General features: G+C 45.7%; 1 protein-coding gene across 1 annotated transcript; it reads left to right on the top strand.

Moving 5' to 3' along the window:
* Window positions 1–239: 239 nt before the first annotated feature.
* On the top strand, window positions 240–1,166 carry LOC105946480 (vomeronasal type-2 receptor 26; the record flags this gene model as incomplete). The annotated part of the gene is made up of 1 exon (XM_031895191.1): window positions 240–1,166. A coding segment is annotated over one exon (927 nt), but the record flags the coding sequence as incomplete, so codon positions are not given.
* Window positions 1,167–21,732: the final 20,566 nt, after the last annotated feature.

The raw sequence follows: 21,732 nt of genomic DNA on the forward strand, positions 1-21,732 counted from the left end.
GGGGATATAACTCCAACTTGCAGCACAGCAGTAAAGTGTGAGTGAAGTTTATCAGAGCACAGGTCACATGGCTGTGGCACACTGGGAAATGAAGAGTATGGGAAAAAACAGATTACAATGCAGGGTTCTGCTGGAGAAGCTCTATTAACTGATAGGTTTAGAAATAAACATGTTTCCTATGACAGTATTGCTTAGTTTGGGAGTGAGAGAGAGAGAGACATACGTAGTATACATAATGTTCATTTCTTTTTGTTGCAGATATAGAAAATTGCCTTAAATGTCAGGACAATGAGTGGCCAAATCAGGAGAAGACCCTGTGTATTGAGAGACAAATTGAATTTCTTTCCTATGCTGGTGATCCCCTAACTCTAATCTCTATTATCTCATCTGTAATCCTTTTTATAATAGCAGCAGTTATACTGGGAATCTTTATTTCATTCCGAGACACCCCAGTAGTGAGAGCCAATAACCACACTCTGAGCTTTATTCTCCTTGTCTCCATCAAGCTGAGCTTCCTCTCTGTGTTTCTGTTCCTCGGTCGCCCTGTGGATATAACCTGCATGCTCCGGCAAACCTCCTTTGGGATCACCTTCTCCATAGCTGTGTCTTGTGTCCTGGCCAAGACTCTCATGGTTTCCATTGCATTCAAAGCCACCAAGCCTGGGAGTCCCTGGAGAAAATGGGTTGGGGTAAAACTGGCGAATGGGCTTGTTTTTATTTGCTCATTAATTCAGTTTCTGATTAGTGTTATCTGGTTGGTCATTGCACCCCCTTATGTGGAGCAAAACTTTCATTCTGAACCTGGAAAAATCATCATTCAGTGCAATGAGGGCTCATTAGTTGCCTTCTGGTTTGTCCTCTCCTACATGGGACTGTTGGCATCTGTGAGCTTCATTGTAGCTTTCTTGGCTCGGAGCTTACCGGACAGTTTTAATGAGGCCAAGTACATCACTTTCAGCATGCTGCTCTTCTGCAGTGTTTGGATCACAATGATCCCGGCCTATCTGAGCACCAAAGGCAAATACATGGTGGCAGTGGAAATATTTGCCATCATCTCTTCATCCTGTGGCCTTCTCTTCTGTATATTCCTACCCAAATGTTACATTATTTTATTCAAACCAGAAATGAACTCAAAACAATATTTGTTGGGGAAATGTAATAAATAGTAATTTGTGGGAATAATATACATTTATATTCTTTGATAAAGAATAATTTATTCTGAAATAAAGTTTCTCTTTTGTGTAGTATTGCACTAACAATCATAATCCTGGAAAAACAAGATTGTATTTCAGAGAATATTAAATATATGGGTATACAAGTATGTCATGTCTCCAGCATAAGCTCCCATCATCTCCTCATTTGTTGTTACTCATTTCCAGTGAACTCCCTCTGCTGGCTGTTTGCTGTATATGCAGGTATCCATTTCAGTGTAATCTCTGACCCCATGGAACCACCATACTCCTGACATGTGACCTATTACAATGCATTGTGGGAGTTCAGATCCCATTTTGTAGCCCATGCTGTGGAAGAAGCACCCCATATCCACCTTCTCCCCCATGGTACCATCGCTGGTAAGTATATGGGCACAAACCTGTACTAAATCACCCCTAGAGCTGCCAGCACCTCAGAGACCCTGTATATAATTACTGCCAGCATTTGTACCCATGTTGCAGTAGTTTCTGTGTTTTATTGCAACTCACTCATTGAATTTTGTTCTATTTGTTACAGTTTCACCTTTTTTCCACAATCACCCAGTAAAGTTCAACAGATTTCACTCTTGGGGGCCGATTCGCTAAAGGTTGTTAACACTGAACGCATAATTTTATGCATTAAAAAGTATTTGTTAATTAAGTGTAGGGATCTCCAAAATTGGGCCCCTAGGATGGGTTCTCCTTTGACAGGCACTAGAGGGTGGCCTTAGGGAATTGGACACCTAAAGGTGGTCCTAGTTGTTTTTGTGTTAAGAAAGGGAGTATCCCTGCAGTTCAAGGTTATGGCCACAGGGTGGTGCACACAGTATATAAGTCTGTGCAGCCATGTGCTGCCAGGTCTTCCTGCCTGGGACCCCTCTGGCTAGAGGCTAGTGACAGGCCAGTGCATAGTTAGAGAGTTAACTGTCATAGACCACTCTAGGATTGGTAGGTTATTTAGCTGGGCAGCTTGGCCCCAACAGGAGATTATATGAGATTAAGATCTCCCAGCACTCATTGCTGGAGTCAGGGAACTAAGTGGAAGGAATAGGAGGATAGCCAGTGGATATTACCGGGGTGAGGTCTCTAGGGGGTGTCCGCTTGGCGGGAGTACCGGGAAGTGCCCTAGAGAGGGGCTTCTGGAGTGAAGTACCGGAGGGAACCCCAAAAGAGGGTCGCGTGGCAGGGGTATTGCTGGTATCCCAGGAGAGAGGGTCCCCTAAGGAAAGAAAGTGTTCCCTGAGTATTCTGTGACTTCTGCAAGTCTGTCAAGCTACAATAAAAGACATCACTTGGTTCATCATAACATCTGAGTGCAGTGTCTTACTATCAGGAGGATCCACTCTGCCTGGTAAGAATCTACCCCAGGGAGGGGGCAAGGTGCCAGGAGTGCTGGGAGTCCCCAAGCATAAGTATAATATTAAGTTCTCAGGAGGGGAGTTACAGTTCAGTCTGTCCCTATCCTGGGTGGAGGCACGCCAAATAGTACAGCAACGTCTGTTCCCCATAGTAAGCGGGGCTCAGGATCCCTGTAAGCGCCACTAGATCTCAGCAGGTAGCAGCACATCTGCAAAAGTGGGCTACATAAGTAACAATTCATTAGCCCCTGGGTCTCTTTATGGGAGTGTGGGAAGGTTTAGCTGAATGTTGGGCTACTCACTGCCCCAGGGGAACTCATGGTGAGGGCAGAAATTAGGAACAGAAATATTCCATCTACACATAGATATTGTGGATTTTCATCCCTACATTTAGATATCTGATTCATGTTCATAATATATTCCCATTCTATATAACTGGTGACCAAGAAATAACTTGTTTTAACAAATAAATACATGGTTTAAAGTCTCCGTATCATTTATACAAAATATAGTTTTGGATTCTGTAAGCTGAGTGGGAAACATAAATCAGTTTATTATACATTCAGAACAATGATGTTTATGTGAAGTGAATAAATGTGGCAACAAGTTCGGCCGTATGGTGAAATGCAATGTAGTAACCTTTGCGAATGTATTGAAATAATAATCCAACAATAGATAATAATCTGTCTGCTAACAGCTAAAAGGTCCCCTTTCCTAGGGAGATCCCATGCCTTTATATCTGCACAACTAAAACTCATTCTGGCTTATTTACCCTACACCAAGCAGTGTAAGAAGCACAAAAAGGCCACAATTTGCTATTTTTTTGCAATCTGTATACTGGGTGGAGCCGGGTAGAAATAACCCTACGGCAGGCAGTAAGTCAGTGCTGAAGTGGGATTCTGATCAGTTGCCCAGTGTAGAATGCGGGAATCCCAGGGGCCCAGTGAGTACCAAGGAGTCTGCTCTTGGACTTGCGGCCTAAGGGTTAATAAGTGACCCCTTCTGTGTTCTGGGATTCTTTTAGTTAACTCATCTTAGGATTGTATACACACATATACTGAGCCTAAAGTAGCTTATTTAGATAATCATGCTTCAATCATTACTAATTTGCAATGCTACTTATTTGCCATTAATGATTAGTAGGAAACATTGGAGCAATGATTCCCTTTCTGAACCCCCTTCATGAGCCTCAGAGGGGATAAAATTCCTTCCTGACTCCAAGGTGGCAGTTAGACGAGGCCTTGGGGCAACTTGTACTAAAAGCTATTGCACATAACTAGTGATAGGTAATACTTTTCGCCAGACATGGATTCAATGTGAATTTCCACGTTTCGCCATTGGCAGATTTTATTGTGAAAAAGACGACAAAATTTGCTGCGGAAAAACTTGACGCATGGCCAGAAATTGTTACCCATGGCAAAAAAATGTGCGTTTCAAACATTTTTTGGCAAAGCAAAACGGGCAAATTCACTCATCAATACCCATAACCCTGTATTCCCTCACTTGCTAAAAAGCCATCAAACCCCCTCTTGTACCTATCTAATGTATCTGCCAGTACCACTGATTCAGGGGGGGGGTCCCACAACTTCCCAGCCCCCCTGTAACTCCCCTTCCTTGTACCTATCTAATGTATCTGCCAGTACCACTGATTCAGGGGGGGGGTCCCACAACTTCCCAGCCCCCCCTGTAACTCCCCTTCCTTGTACCTATCTAATGTATCTGCCAGTACCACTGATTCAGGGAGGGGGGATCCCACAACTTCCCAGCCCCCCCTGTAACTCCCCTTCCTTGTACCTATCTAATGTATCTGCCAGTACCACTGATTCAGGGGGGGGGGGGTCCCACAACTTCCCAGCCCCCCCTGTAACTCCCCTTCCTTGTACCTATCTAATGTATCTGCCAGTACCACTGATTCAGGGAGGGGGGATCCCACAACTTCCCAGCCCCCCCTGTAACTCCCCTTCCTTGTACCTATCTAATGTATCTGCCAGTACCACTGATTCAGGGAGGGGGGATCCCACAACTTCCCAGCCCCCCTGTAACTCCCCTTCCTTGTACCTATCTAATGTATCTGCCAGTACCACTGATTCAGGGGGGGGATCCCACAACTTCCCAGCCCCCCCTGTAACTCCCCTTCCTTGTACCTATCTAATGTATCTGCCAGTACCACTGATTCAGGGGGGGTCCCACAACTTCCCAGCCCCCCCCTGTAACTCCCCTTCCTTGTACCTATCTAATGTATCTGCCAGTACCACTGATTCAGGGGGGGGTCCCACAACTTCCCAGCCCCCCTGTAACTCCCCTTCCTTGTACCTATCTAATGTATCTGCCAGTACCACTGATTCAGGGGGGGGTCCCACAACTTCCCAGCCCCCCCTGTAACTCCCCTTCCTTGTACCTATCTAATGTATCTGCCAGTACCACTGATTCAGGGGGGGGGATCCCACAACTTCCCAGCCCCCCTGTAACTCCCCTTCCTTGTACCTATCTAATGTATCTGCCAGTACCACTGATTCAGGGGGGGGATCCCACAACTTCCCAGCCCCCCCTGTAACTCCCCTTCCTTGTACCTATCTAATGTATCTGCCAGTACCACTGATTCGGGGGGGGGGGATCCCACAACTTCCCAGCCCCCCCTGTAACTCCCCTTCCTTGTACCTATCTAATGTATCTGCCAGTACCACTGATTCAGGGGGGGGGGGGGATCCCACAACTTCCCAGCCCCCCCTGTAACTCCCCTTCCTTGTACCTATCTAATGTATCTGCCAGTACCACTGATTCAGGGGGGGGATCCCACAACTTCCCAGCCCCCCTGTAACTCCCCTTCCTTGTACCTATCTAATGTATCTGCCAGTACCACTGATTCAGGGGGGGTCCCACAACTTCCCAGCCCCCCCTGTAACTCCCCTTCCTTGTACCTATCTAATGTATCTGCCAATACCACTGATTCAGGGGGGGGATCCCACAACTTCCCAGCTCCCCTGTAACTCCCCTTCCTTGTACCTATCTAATGTATCTGCCAATACCACTGATTCAGGGGGGGGATCCCACAACTTCCCAGCTCCCCTGTAACTCCCCTTCCTTGTACCTATCTAATGTATCTGCCAGTACCACTGATTCAGGGGGGGGGATCCCACAACTTCCCAGCCCCCCCTGTAACTCCCCTTCCTTGTACCTATCTAATGTATCTGCCAGTACCACTGATTCAGGGGGGGGGATCCCACAACTTCCCAGCCCCCCCTGTAACTCCCCTTCCTTGTACCTATCTAATGTATCTGCCAGTACCACTGATTCAGGGGGGGGTCCCACAACTTCCCAGCCCCCCCTGTAACTCCCCTTCCTTGTACCTATCTAATGTATCTGCCAGTACCACTGATTCAGGGGGGGGGTCCCACAACTTCCCAGCCCCCCCTGTAACTCCCCTTCCTTGTACCTATCTAATGTATCTGCCAGTACCACTGATTGGGGGGGGGGGGTCCCACAACTTCCCAGCCCCCCCTGTAACTCCCCTTCCTTGTACCTATCTAATGTATCTCCCAGTACCACTGATTCAGGGGGGGGGGGTCCCACAACTTCCCAGCCCCCCCTGTAACTCCCCTTCCTTGTACCTATCTAATGTATCTGCCAGTACCACTGATTCAGGGGGGGGGATCCCACAACTTCCCAGCCCCCCCTGTAACTCCCCTTCCTTGTACCTATCTAATGTATCTGCCAGTACCACTGATTCAGGGGGGGGGATCCCACAACTTCCCAGCCCCCCCTGTAACTCCCCTTCCTTGTACCTATCTAATGTATCTGCCAGTACCACTGATTCAGGGGGGGGGTCCCACAACTTCCCAGCCCCCCCTGTAACTCCCCTTCCTTGTACCTATCTAATGTATCTGCCAGTACCACTGATTCAGGGGGGGACCCCACAACCTCACAGCTCTCACTGTAAAAAATCCTTTCCGAATGTTTAAATGGAACCTCCCTTCTTCTAAACGGAGTGGGTGCCCTCGTGCCCGTTGGAAGGACCTACTGGTAAATAAAACATTAGAAAGGTTATTATATGATCCCTTTATATATTTATACATAGTTATCATGTCACCTCTTAAGCGCCTCTTCTCCAGTGTAAACAGACCCAACTTGGCCAGTCTTTCTTCATAACTGAGACTTCCCATACCCTTTACCAGCTTAGTTGCCCTTCTCTGGACCCTCTCTAACTCAATAATGTCCCGTTTGAGCACTGGAGACCAAAACTGAACAGCATATTCTAGATGGGGCCTTACCAGCGCTCTGTAAAGGGGAAGAATAACCCCCTCCTCCCGTGAATCTATACCCCTTTTAATACAGCTCAAAACCTTGTTTGCCCTTGCAGCTGCTGCCTGGCATTGCTTGCTACAGCCAAGTTTATTATCTACAAGGACTCCAAGGTCCTTCTCCATTATGGATTTGCCTAGTGCAGTCCCATTAAGGGTATACGGGGCTTGCATATTTTTACATCCCAGGTGCATGACCTTACATTTATCCACATTAAATCTCATCTGCCACTTAGCTGCCCAGATTGCCAGTTGGCCAAGATCCTGCTGCAGGGATGTCACATCCTGGATAGAATTGACTGGTCTGCAGAGTTTTGTGTCATCTGCAAACACTGATACATTACTCATAATACCCTCCCCTAAGTCATTTATGAACAAGTTAAACAAAAGTGGACCCAGTACAGAACCCTGAGGGACCCCACTGAGAACCTTATTCCAAGTAGAGAATGTGCCATTAACAACCCCCCTCTGTACCCGATCCTGTAGCCAGTTTTCTATCCATGTGCAAACGACTTCACTAAGACCAATAGCCCTTAGCTTAGAAAGCAGTCGTTTGTGGGGAACAGTATCAAATGCTTTGGCAAAATCCAAATAGATTATATCTACTGCCCCCCCACTGTCCCACTACTGCCCCCCACTGTCCAGCTTCTTACTTACCTCATCATAAAAAGCAATTAAATTGGTCTGACATGACCTGCCCTTCATAAAGCCATGCTGATTCCTGCCCATAATGCCATTCTCCACTACATAATTTTGAATGTGATCCCTTAACAAGCCTTCAAATAACTTGCCCACCACGGATGTCAGACTTACAGGCCTATAATTGCCAGGCTGAGATCTTACTCCCTGTATAAATATGGGAATGACATTCACCTTCTTCCAATCCCTAGGTACCATACCTGATGAAAGCGAGTCTGAGAATATCAGAAACAAGGGCCACTGCAATTCTGCCCCTAGCTCTCTCAGTACCCGAGGGTGTATTCCATCTGGCCCAGGTGCCTTGTTTACATTTATCGTGTGTAACCCTTTAAGCACCATATCCTGTGCCAACCACTGTGTAGTTGGAGCTGAGGCAACAGTGCAGCTATTGGGTTGGACTTGTCCCACTGGCTCCCCCTACTGTATACACAGAAGAAAAGAACTGGTTAAGCACATCTGCCTTTTCTGTATCCGCTGTAACCATATTGTTATTATAACTCAATGGGGCCACACCCTCAACCTGCATCTTTTTACTATTAATATACTTAAAAAACTTTTTGGGGTTAGTCTTGGCCTCGGCCGCGATGCGCTCCTCATTTTCTATCTTTGCCTTCCGGATTGCTGTTTTACACACTTGTTATAGTGTTTATATTCATTAAACGCAGCTACTGTCCCCTCTGACTTATATTTCTTAAAAGCTTTCCTTTTTCTCCCTATTAACTTCTTTACCTCAGAGTTAAGCCACATGGGGTGATTCTTAACACTTCTACTTTTTCTTATTAATGGAATGAATTGAGAACAGTAATGATTTAATATCATTTTAAATGACAACCATTTCTGCTCTGTGTTTTTATCAGAAAACATAATGCCCCAATCTATGCCCTGAAGCGCTGCCCTTAAGGAGTGTAACACCTATTTGACCTATTTAAGGACAAATCCAGGCTAGTAGTAACATGGAGAGCATGGGTTACATGCGACACTTAATACAAAGGAGTGAGCCTCCGCTAAATGGGAGAATTGGTATGGAGCGAGGGTGTAGTTGAACTACAACTAGCTGAGGTGTGTGGAGCAAATAATAAATGATGGACGCCAGAGGATTCTTATGATGTAATGATAACTGGTTTATTAAACAAGGCACAAACTCAATAGTGCAGCAGAGATTATACTCACAGACGCAGCAGTATAGGAATTGATAACAATGGATAGTAGCAGATGTGACACTCAAGGAACAGAATAACCCACTTGGAGGATGCACAGGGGATTAGCTGATACCCGAGGTGAAGACCTTTCAGAAGGGAGTGTTCCGGCTGACTATGGTCCAGGGGAGAGCTCCTAACACTGGTCCCTTGCGTCTAATAAAACCGGTCCCTAAAGAACGACAACAGAGCCGGGGTAGGCTAAACCCTTTTACAACTCCTGGTTGGGGCTATTAACTGCCCTTGCTAAATAAGCTAACTGTACTCACCACTCCTAGAGGGTGCTATTATATAAATCTGACTGTTCTGGCTTGTTCTCATTCACGGGGCCCTGTCCCCGACTTTAGAAATGGCAGGTTCTCCTTACTGGGGCCTTATGCCTCAGGCTCAATGACGTGAAGCCTTGAGACAACAGCAGCCAGAGAGGAAGCCACTTCCTTGTGCAAGACACTATATAGTCTGCCAAGGGGAGTGGTCAACCTGGGCTAAACCTATCAGGGAAAGCCTAATAACTGTAACCTGAGTGTAGAGGGCTCTGCCCTATAACAGCACAGATAAGATTAGATAAGGGATAACACCATAGGGAGCTTAACCCTATGGGTCCCTACAGGAGCTAAAATTTGCCTTCCTAAAATTCAGTGTCTTTGTTGCCCCCATGTTAATTTGTTTCCTGCACCAAACATCAAATGAAATAACATTATGGTCACTATTACCCAGGGGTTCAACCACTTGCACATTTGCTATACGTTCTGGGCCATTAGAGATCACTAGATCCAGTATAGCAGGTTCCTGGTTGGCTCCTCAACAACCTGTGACATAAAGTTGTCATGCAGTTTATAAACTTGTTCCCAGTTACTGTCCTGGCAGTACTATTGCCCCAGTCAGTATCAGGGTAATTAAAATCCCCCATTATTATCACTTGCCCCAAACTAGCAGCCTTTTCTATTTGCAACAGGAGCTGGGCCTCCTCCTCTTCGCTTACATTAGGGGGTCTATAGCATACCCCTACAATTAGCTTGGTAGATTCTTTACAATCTGTGAGAAGCTCAACCCATAAGGATTCAGCTCCCTCTGTTCCCCCATCACTTCCTCCTTAATATTTGCTTTTAATGTTGATGTTGATGTTTATGTTGATCACCCTGATCCTTTTGGCATGCTCTGCAGACTCAGTACCTATGTATTTGATTAGGAGGTCTATTTCCTCACTGTATAAGAGGTCCTGTATGGAGGTTCTCCTCTAGGCTGATTTGTGACATACTGCTTTAACATAGCAGAGGAGGTGGTTTTAGGGTGACCCATAGGCTTGGGTACCGGGCTGATTAGTGCACATGTGAATTGCCGCTGACTTATTGAGTGATATAGTGTTGTTGGTCTGGCTCCCCGGTAGTGTGTTGGTCCTTGTGCTGAAAGAGAATCTGTGTCCTGCATGGAGTGTTGGTGGCTCAATCTCTAGATCTGGTGCCCTGCTGTGTCTTTCGCTGTCAGGGTATGTAATTGAAAGAGAGATATGTGCTAATTATAGTATAAATCTTAATCATCTGTTTATTAGTAAAATACCTTTTTCTGTTATCTTTTCAGTTTATTGCCAACTGTAAAATTGATGTGAAATGTACACTTTATTAATTTGCTTATATTTTGTACCTTATTATTCCCTGTTGGGATTTGCTTGTTTCTTAACCCTTTCCCTGCCAAGCACGTAGGTACTACGTCGTTTTAAAAAAAGCAGTTTCCTGACAACGACGTAGTACCTACGTTCTTTATGGCTAAGTACTTCTCTCTGCATCGGCGGCAAAAGCCGCCGGTGCAGAGAGACAGATGTGCCCCCAACCCCTTCAGCAACGAGCCGAGGGGGTTGGGGGGGATGGTCTTGCGATGCGATTGTCGCAGGACCATCCTACAAGCAGTAGATGCCTTGTCTTGTTACAAAATTGGAAATACACAAAAATTCTACCATATTTTAAAAGCTTACATCTAATAAAGTGATCTTATGAAATGTAATCCTGTTTTATATATGGTTAATAAATTTACAGTATAATAAACTATATTTTTTATGGTTCTTGATTTTATGTGCAGAAATAATCATTAATAATGGTCTTCTATAATAAGAATAGATGGGAGCTCCCCCAGGTGCCGATGTCTATATTCATTCTACTGAGCAAATCCTCTCTCTGCTCTCTATAAAATGAGGGTTGGATGAGCCGGGCCCCTTACTCTGTTCTACACACACAGCCCAACCCTGGGGCCCCTGTGTCTCTCTGTGCCACTGACTGTTACTGGGGCAAATCCTCTCTCTGCTCTCTATAAAATGAGGGTTGGATGAGCCGGGCCCCTTACTCTGTTCTACACACACAGCCCAACCCTGGGGCCCCTGTGTCTCTCTGTGCCACTGACTGTTACTGGGGCAAATCCTCTCTCTGCTCTCTATAAAATGAGGGTTGGATGAGCCGGGCCCCTTACTCTGTTCTACACACACAGCCCAACCCTGGGGCCCCTGTGTCTCTCTGTGCCACTGACTGTTACTGGGGCAAATCCTCTCTCTGCTCTCTATAAAATGAGGGTTGGATGAGCCGGGCCCCTTACTCTGTTCTACACACACAGCCCAACCCTGGGGCCCCTGTGTCTCTCTGTGCTACTGACTGTTACTGGGGCAAATCCTCTCTCTGCTCTCTATAAAATGAGGGTTGGATGAGCCGGGCCCCTTACTCTGTTCTACACACACAGCCCAACCCTGGGGCCCCTGTGTCTCTCTGTGCCACTGACTGTTACTGGGGCAAATCCTCTCTCTGCTCTCTATAAAATGAGGGTTGGATGAGCCGGGCCCCTTACTCTGTTCTACACACACAGCCCAACCCTGGGGCCCCTGTGTCTCTCTGTGCCACTGACTGTTACTGGGGCAAATCCTCTCTCTGCTCTCTATAAAATGAGGGTTGGATGAGCCGGGCCCCTTACTCTGTTCTACACACACAGCCCAACCCTGGGGCCCCTATGCCCCTCTGTGCCACTGACTGCTGCTGGGGAAATCTAGTTTTCTGCATTTTATTGGGATACATTGTGATATCTGGGGGTACAATGCTAAGAGCCACCAGTGTCTTTAAAGCCATTGAATTGATGTTATTTGTGACAGTCCTGTGTGTGGGACCCTGCAGATCTGGGGTTCAGCCTATCAACCCTGCCTGTCACCTGGAGACTACTAAATCCGCTATAGAGCATGAATATATTCAAGAAGGAGACATCATGATCGGAGGTGTAATGACTGCACATTTCGTTGTAGAGGAATTAAATGGTACAAATGACAGACTGGTGAAACATTTATGTACGGCGTAAGTTTTACATTTTCTACTCACTAACAGAAATCACATTAAACAGTAAAAGAAATAGGGGGAATAGAACAAAATAGGGGTTCTGGAATGTTGTTCTAAAAGTAGGGGGAATAGAACAAAATAGGGGTTCTGGAATGTTGTTCTATAGTAGGAAAGTCTGTGCTGCTATTTATGTCAATATTGTGGCAGCGTTGTGGGGTCCGGGCAATCCACTCATCCCCATACCACCCCCAGACAAATGGTCTTTGTGAGAGATTTAATGGGACACTAAAGACCATGTTACGGACATTTGTGGAATCTGGCGAGAAGGACTGGGAGCGTTATTTGCCCCATTTGCTATTTGCCTATCGAGAAGTTCCCCAAGAGTCCACAGGATTCTCTCCCTTTGAACTGTTGTATGGTCGAAAGGGTCTGAGGCCCCTTAGATTTACTATGTGAATATTGGGAAGGGGCCCCACAATCACAAGAAGTCCCCATAATCCCCTATGTATTAAAGTTCCGCCACTGTCTGGAACAAATGACCAGCCTGGCACATGATCACCTCTCCGCAGCTCAGCAAAGACAGAAAGTGTGGTATGACCGCAAGGCCAGGGAACGCAGGTTTATGGAAGGAGACAAGGTGCTTCTCCTAGTTCCCACACGTCATGACAAGCTCCAGGCTGCATAGGAAGGACCCTATGTGGTCACTCATAAGCTTCATGATACAACCTATGTGGTAACTCCCCCTGAGGACCCATCTCACTATAAGACTGTCCACATAAATATGATGAAGCCTTATCACATCAGAGAGGACATTGTTAGTGCCGTATGCAGTGCACCAGTTGAAGGTACTGATGATCCTCCACTTCCCAACCTTATTGAGGAGGCCACTCCAGCCAGGGGAATAGATTCAGTTACCATAAGTGACCACCTTCACCTATCTCAACAAGACCAACTTCGTAAAATTTTACATTCCTATTCTCCCATGTTTTCAGCGAACCCAGGGCGCACCCACTGGGCTGAACATAAAGTTGATACAGGAACTCAGTTACCTATACATAGCCCTGCTTACCGAGTGGCCGAAGCAGTTCGGCCAGAGATGAAAAGTCAGATAGATGAAATGTTGGCCTTTGGGGTTATTACTCCTTCCCATAGCCCATGGGCTTCACCTGTGGTGCTGGTGCCCAAGAAAGATGGTAGTACCCGATTCTGTGTGGACTATAGACGACTTAATGATGTGACCACCACTGATGCTTACCCAATGCCCAGGGTAGATGAGCTCTTAGACCGGCTGGGAAATGCAAAATATTTGACTACCCTTGATCTCAGCCGCGGTTACTGGCAGATTCCCCTTGCCCCTAGTGCCCAGGAAAAGTCAGCCTTCCTCACCCCCTTTGGTTTATACCAGATTACGGTAATGCCCTTTGGTATGAGTAACGCGCCCACAACTTTCCAACGCCTGGCGAACAGGCTGCTGGAGGGAATGCAGGACTTTGCTCAGGCCTATCTGGATGACATAGCTGTCTTTAGCCAGACTTGGGAGGAGCATCTCCAGCACCTCCAGCGAGTGTTTGCTCAAATTCAGGATGCTGGGCTTACCCTTAAGCCAGAAAAGTGCCACTTAGCCATGGCCGAGGTACAATACTTGGGACATAGAGTTGGGGGTGGACAGCTTCGCCCTGACCCTGCTAAAGTTGAGGCAATTTGTCAGTGGCCTATACCCAAAACTCAGAAACAGGTATTAGCCTTCTTAGGAACTTCAGGTTATTATCGGGAATTTATCCCTAACTATAGTACTGTTGCCAAACCCTTGACAGATTTGACAGGTCGCCAATGTTCTCGAACCATTGTGTGGACCCCAGAATGTGAGTCAGCCATGAACGCTCTAAAGCAATCTCTGGCTAGTTCCCCTGTGCTGGCGGCCCCAGATTTCTCCCGGCGCTTCATTTTGCAGACTGATGCTTCCAATTTTGGCCTTGGAGCAGTACTTTCCCAAGTTAATACCTATGGTGAGGAGCACCCCGTTGCCTACCTGAGCAGGAAACTGTTACCCCGAGAGGCTGCCTATGCCACCATTGAAAAGGAGTGCCTGGCAATTGTATGGGCTTTACAGAAACTGCAGCCCTATCTGTATGGCAGAGAATTCACTGTTGTGACAGATCACAACCCCCTCAGTTGGTTACAGAGGGTCTCAGGAGACAATGGGAAACTTCTGAGATGGAGCCTCCTACTTCAACAGTATAACTTCACCATTCAACACCGAAAGGGAAAAGAGCATCACAATGCAGATGGACTCTCACGCCAGGAGGACTAACAGACCAGCCCTGAGGCCCTCCCTAATAAAGGGGAGCCCCAGGGAAACCACCTGCGCCAGGGGGGAGAAGTGTGACCAAAAACCCTTATACTGGCCCCATGTTTAGCCAGTGCATGATCTAGCCAAGATGGTGGCAGCTCATTGTTCTGTTTTCCCTCCAAAAGGGTTTGAAACAAAGAAGCTCCCAGAAGTCCCCTCCAGAGGAGCTGGGCAAGTCCCACCTAGGTTAAACCCCTCCCCTAATGATGCTGCAGGGGACCCTGCCAATTGGAGCTGCTAGGGTTGGGTTAAGCAGAAGCAGGGTCAGCCTCCTAACCAATCAATCCTAGGGGGTGTGGAAAAGAGGGGAGGTACCAGCTGCAGGGTAGAAAACCCAGAGGTTGTGGGTGGAGAAGCAGCTTTTGTTCATCTGGGGTGTAACCTCGCTACGGCAGGACACCCTCCCCTGCGGTTCCTTGGGATCCACCCTAGCTGTGACAGGACACCCTCCCCTGCGGTTCCTTGGGATCCACCCTAGCTGTGACAGGACACCCTCCCCTGCGGTTCCTTGGGATCCATCCTAGCTGTGACAGGACACCCTCCCCTGCGGTTCCTTGGGATCCATCCTAGCTGTGACAGGACACCCTCCCCTGCGGTTCCTTGGGATCCACCCTAGCTGTGACAGGACACCCTCCCCTGCGGTCCCTTGGAATCCACCCTAGCTGTGACAGGACACCCTCCCCTGCGGTTCCTTGGGATCCACCCTAGCTGTGACAGGACACCCTCCCCTGCGGTTCCTTGGGATCCACCCTAGCTGTGACAGGACACCCTCCCCTGCGGTTCCTTGGGATCCACCCTAGCTGTGACAGGACACCCTCCCCTGCGGTTCCTTGGGATCCACCCTAGCTGTGACAGGACACCCTCCCCTGCGGTTCCTTGGGATCCACCCTAGCTGTGACAGGACACCCTCCCCTGCGGTTCCTTGGGATCCACCCTAGCTGTGACAGGACACCCTCCCCTGCGGTTCCTTGGGATCCACCCTAGCTGTGACAGGACACCCTCCCCTGCGGTCCCTTGGAATCCACCCTAGCTCAGGCAGGACACCCTCCCCTGCGGTCCCTTGGAATCCACCCTAGCTCAGGCAGGAAGTGTAAGGGTTAATCTCTTTAACTGTCTGTGCTTCTCTGCACTGTATCTAAGCAGTCACGAACCGGTTCGATTTAATCTGTGCGTCGGCGAAACATCTGATATCGTCTGCGCATGTGCGCTGATCAGGGAACTTGTACAAACGATACAACCAGTATGTGTATTGCAAACAAGTACGAATTTATTTTGTTTTGATATTACTTATATAGTAGATAGAAAAGCACATCCCATTATGCTTACGTATCATGGGTGGGCACATTGCAATTATTAGTAGAAATACAGAAATTATTTAATTAGCTGCTGAAGCTTTATTATGATCTCTTAGCCTTGAATATTAGCTTAGATAATCAAGGCCGGAGCAACTTGGACAGACAGGATAGTGAGGATAATCATAACAACTGAAGTAATACTTTCTCAGACCTTCGTGATTGAAAACAAAATTGTGTAAATTCAGCATTTAGCAATTTAAACCCTATCAATCCCCCTTTTAGTCACAAAAGTGACTACATACAGTATGTGAAGCATAAATAAGCTTAAGTTGTTCAGACTGAGCATGTGAAATCATTTTTTGAATACGTTTACGAAAAGTACAAGAGAGATATAAATTGAATAATACAAGTAAAACAAACACAGTAATAACAGCAAAAAGTGGATAAAAAGACTTTGCATAATAGCAGAACCTGTAGGAGACCAGCCAGTGAAGGCATCGTACCAATGGGGTTGCAGCTCATCTTGTATTTAGAGCCCAGAGAGAGCAATTTGTTCTTGGGAGCAACAGTCTTAATAGCAGTGTCATGCAATTGGGTATCATGCTTACGATAAGCAGCAATCATGTTAGTGTTATGGATAATAAGTGATTGATATACAGTATTGGGAATCTGATCCTACAGGTAAGGTAGGTGGGAAATACACAAAGGAACGATGGACAGTGGGGATAGGAGAAAAATAATAGGTATAATTATACCAACGTAAAAGGGTGACGTTAGTGAGGCAGCCACTGAAAGGTAGTGAGGAATCTATAGCAGGAATTAATTTGAGTTGTTCTAGTTGAGAAATGGAAATCATCTTTTGTATGTGTTTGCAAAAGGTACATGACAAATACAAGTTGAACAAAAAATAAGCAAAACAAATATAACTACAACAATGATAAACAGATAGAAGAAGCTTTGAACAATAGAATAGCCAATGTGTGACCAACCTGAGAATATATCATACCAATGATGCTGTAAATTGTCCTGTATTTGAGATCCTAGGGATATTAACTTGTTCTAAGTTGCTACTGTTTTAATAGCTGTGTCATACAGTTATTGGTCATGTGACAAGCGGCTATAGCATTAGTATTATCAGTGATTAAGGAACAGTACATTGAAGTAGGGATCTGATACTGATCTAAGGTAAAGCAGATGGGAAATACACGAATGACTTATGAACAGTAGGAAATGGGAGAAAAATAGTAAATACAATTGAACCATCGTAGCAGAGTGACATTGGCAAAGCAGCCACTAAAAGGTAGAGAAGAATCAACAGCATAAACACCGACAGGAAAGTCTGTAGCTAGGCAAACATACTGTGGGACAACTGTAATCATTACAGAATAGTCAGATAAACATTCTAATGACATACATTCAAATCTTTGTGTAAAAAGTAAGGTTCAGCTGTGGTTTACTTGGTATTCAGCCTTGAGCATTTTAACCTTGATGGTATTGGCAAAAAGAAAAACAAAAAACAGCTTGTCCAATAACAGGATGGCTAAGATTATTTAAGAAGGACAGAGACAAAAAGAAAAAAAAACATGTATACAGATTTTTAGCACTAACTTCATAATCATATTAACCCTTCAATCCCCTCTTAGATCATGAAATGATCAACTATACATATGATTATCTAGTTTCTTTAGATGTGATTGCTTAGAAAATTGAAGCACAGAGGGCCGCTGACTAGAAGAAGAATGTATATTTCTTATTCAGGGGCCCAATAGATAAACCCCTTCTCATTGGTAGTCGTCTATCATCCCCTGATACTGTATTTGCTGCAACAAAATATCATCCTTACTACTACATACAATATCAAACATATTAGGAAACTGGATTTCCCTAACCCCTGCGGAAGGACTGTTTGCCCTGGAACCAAGGTAGTGTGTTTCTGTGGAACTAGACAAAAAGGAATTTTGTTTATTCCCATTGGAACTGCGTGGGTTACCCAGGTAATTGTGGCTGTCTGGGTGGGACACCTTTGTGTATTGGGGGTTGGGCTGGGAGACTCAGCCTTTGTTCCCTGGAGACTGTGCAGAGGGGGGTTGCCCTGAAGACTCCCTGTAGGAGGATTGATGTGGTTGGGACTTGTGGACCTTCCATGCATATTGCCCTTTCCCTGTTTATCTACATTTGGTTGTAATAAACCCCTGTGAAACAACCGCTGTGGCACGTGTGGTATTTCCCTGATTGTGCTAGCGGCTCATACGTCATACGTTGTGTGACAAATATATCTTACCCTTACAGTGTGCTGTGCATATACTCTCCTAGTGTCTGTGCCAAACATTGGGATCATAAGATGACATTTTTAACTTTAGAGAGAAAAAATAACCCAATAAAGTATTAGCCAAGAACTATTGTACCTTGTTCTGAAGGGAAAGGTCTCTGAGGAAGTCGCTGTCACGAAACGCGTGAGACCCCAAGCTGTGCTTTTTAGATGCGCAAATAAAGGTTGATTGATTTTAATACTAATTGTTGCGGCTTTTTATGCTGCTACCAACGACCCGAGCTCAGAATTATAATTCAATATACTGAGTAAAAACTAGGGTCTCCTTTATCAAAGCAACATGTAACCAAGATAAGTAAAGGTTCAATATTTTATTTACAATTTCAATTGCAGAATCAACAGGGATAAGGAACTAAAGAATGTAAGGAGCCCATTGGTGCAGAAGCAAATCACTAACAATGCTTTTTTCTGCTTTCCAGATTCAAGATGCTAAATGCACAGATTTCTAGGCACATTTGCTATGAGCATATTAAAGGCTTTGTAAACCCAACTGCAACACTGTCCTGCTGCGCCGCCAATTTTGTAAAGAGGTTCTAAACACTGTAATTAAAGATGCAAGAAAAGTATCCAATGAGAATTCTACTGATAAAAAGGGTTATTACAAATGCAGTAGAATTCTTATTAAAAGCACTGTGTCAGGCATCTCACTGTTATCTCACATATATAGATAGCGATATCTTATTTTTCTGCCTTATATGGCACAGGAATCAGACATGGGGATAAAGGGACAGACTTGTTCAGTGCTGGGAAACTGTGCTTATTGCTCCCAACTCCAATTGCAGGAACAGAGAACAGGGAGCCGGATTTACTCACATCAGCTGGGATTCTCATTGGAGGATTCTTTTGCATTTCTGCCAATGCGGGCCCTAGAGAGCTGGGAAAGTTTTATTGTGCAATATTGCTTTAAGAATACAACCCTGATGTTGCTGGACTACAGCTCCCAGCATGCCTCACCCTTCATTATATGTTACATTATTCTGGGATTTGTAGTCCCGCAACAGCCTGGGGATGCGCTGATCTCACCCCCCCCCCTGCAGAGCTTTGCCAAAGCATTACAGCTGCCATACCAGGGGGTGATACAGCCGGCCAGAATTTTCTCAGTGGTGCATGGATAGAAGTTTGTGAGTATTCTGGGGTCCATGCCGAACCTCCTCAGGCGCCGCAGAAAGAAGAGCCGCTGTCTTGCAGCTTTTGTGATCCCAACGTGGTGAGACCAACTCAGATCCTCACTGATATTGATGCCCAGGAATCTGCTGACTTTCTCCACCTCTGCTCCCTCAATGTGAATGGGGGTACGGCCTCCTCCCTGCAGTCTCCTGTAATCCACAATGAGCTCCTTAGTTTTGCTGACGTTGAGCAGCAGGTTGTTGTCCCAGCACCATGATGTCAGGGCTCTCACCTCTGCCCTGTAGGCCGACTCATCTCCATCAGAAATGCAGCCGATGATGGTGGTGTCGTCTGCAAATTTGATGATAGTATTGGAGCTGTGTGTTGCTGTATAGTTGTGGGGGAACAGGGTGTACAGCAGGGGGCTGAGCACACATCCCTGGGGGGCACCGGGGCTAAGTGTCAGTGTGGATGAGGTGATGTTGCCGAACCACCTGAGGTCTGTTTGTCAGGAAGTCCAGGATCCAGCAGCACAGGGAGGAACCGATGTTCAGGTCATGGAGTTTCATGACAAGTCTGGATGGTACGATGGTGTTGAAAGCGGAGCTGTAGTCAATGAACAGCATCCGCACGTACTGTATGTGTTTCTCTGGTCCAGGTGGGAGAGGGCAGTGTGAAGTGCAATTGCTATTGCATCGTCTGTAGATCTATTTGACCTGTAGGCAAACTGGAGTGGATCAAGTGAAGCAGGGAGTAAAGATGTGATGTGAGCCTTGACTATACGCTCAAAGCACTTCATGGCAATGGAGGTGAGTGCTACTGGGCGATAGTCATTTAGGCAGCTCACATTCATTTTCTTAGGGTTTTTATGTGTTTTTATTAAAAACTTCACAAGAAAGAATTAACATAACTCAGACCCACATGCCGGCCAATAATTACAACTTACAACTAAAATTCAACCCCCCAGTCCACTGGCCAAATGTCCCGATGTAGAACCTGACAAATGGACAAAAGCAGTCTCATTTTCTTAATGACAGGGATGATGGAGGCCCTCTTAAAACATGTTGGGACAGCAGACTGGAGCAGGGAAAGGTTAAAAATGTTTCTGAAGACATCTGCTAGCTCATGGGCGCATCTGCCTGAGATATCTGAGGAGGACAACCATCCTCTTTCAGCAAAAGCTCCTGAGATAGGTGTCAGGGTTGTATTCTTAAAGCAATATTGCACAATAAAACTTTCCCAGCTCTCTAGGGCCCGCATTGGCAGCATTGAAATGCAAAAGAATCCTCCAATGAGAATCCCAGCTGATGTGAGTAAATCCGGCTCCCTGTTCTCTGTTCCTGCAATTGGAGTTGGGAGCAATAAGCACAGTTTCCCAGCACTGAACAAGTTTGTTTTTAATTTTTTAATTTCCCAGAACCTTATTATAGAACAAGACACTGACACAAGGTTCTCACATAACTGATGCTGTATAGTTATGAAACAAACACAGAGTCTTGGGGAAACTTTCAGCAACACAGAATAATAACTGAAATGTGTGACAATCGGGTTCCGGTGAGACCCCGACAGTCTCAGCCTGTTACAGAGGAAGGCGCCGTCTCTCAGAACTAAATAGCACCCCCTTTTATAACTTTCTGGGTACCCTGTGGTTACAGCTGTGCAAACAGCAAAGTGCATGTGGGGCTCAGCCAGTCAGAACTATTGTATCAGTTCCTTGTGATTTTATAAGTCGCATATTGAACTTATATTTTATACTTTACATATACAGCATATTTATATATTTGTATCTCCTACCTCACCTGCCTTGTGTTGTGTTTATAGGGGACACTGGGGGATTTTATGTGTTCCTTTATACAGAACTTATACGTCATAAGTGAGAACCTCCAACACCCTCTCCTTGAAAGATCCTTCTCTTGCCTCAAACTTTAGAGGTTTTGGATTTTTGACGCTGGATTTTGTGTGATAATTTGAAAAAAATTTGTTTTGAGGGGTGAAAATTTGAAAAAGTGGCAGTTTAGGTGATTTTCCCTCACAGACTTTTTCAGTTTCAGATTTTTTGTAAATGTCATTCTTGGAAGTGAGTTTAGTTAAATTTTTAAAAAAATTAAAAATATATTGTCTTTCTATTGGCTTGGCTTGGCACTTGCAAGGCTAAAGGATATGGATGGAAAGAGCAGATGGGTTAGTTATGGCCCCTGAAACTTTAGCTGCAATATTGCATTTCTATTGTACTTTCTATAAAGGCCCCCTCCTACCTCAGGCCCCTACATCAACCCCCCCTCTAGCAGGTGGGGTCCATAGAGACTGGGCACATGGGGAATGTCATTCTCTAAAGAATAGGGGCACTTGGCATCCCCAGCCAACTACAGAACTGCCAGGGAGGGAAAGAGCTCCCCCCCAGTGCAACAGCCACTCACTGTTTTATAGCCCTTATATAGAATGATTTAACTAAAGGGGAGCAAAACCTTACCCTTCTACATATACATCTTATTCATTCAACTTTTTCATAGTAGTACATGTTAGGGTTCCTGACCGCTCACTTAATGTGTAGGGACCTGTGGGAGCTCTCCTGCCAGGACAAAGATGTATATATGGGAACAAGAGGGAC

This window comes from Xenopus tropicalis, chromosome 1 (assembly GCF_000004195.4).
Source record: "Xenopus tropicalis strain Nigerian chromosome 1, UCB_Xtro_10.0, whole genome shotgun sequence".
In the NCBI taxonomy this organism is placed as follows: domain Eukaryota; kingdom Metazoa; phylum Chordata; class Amphibia; order Anura; family Pipidae; genus Xenopus; species Xenopus tropicalis.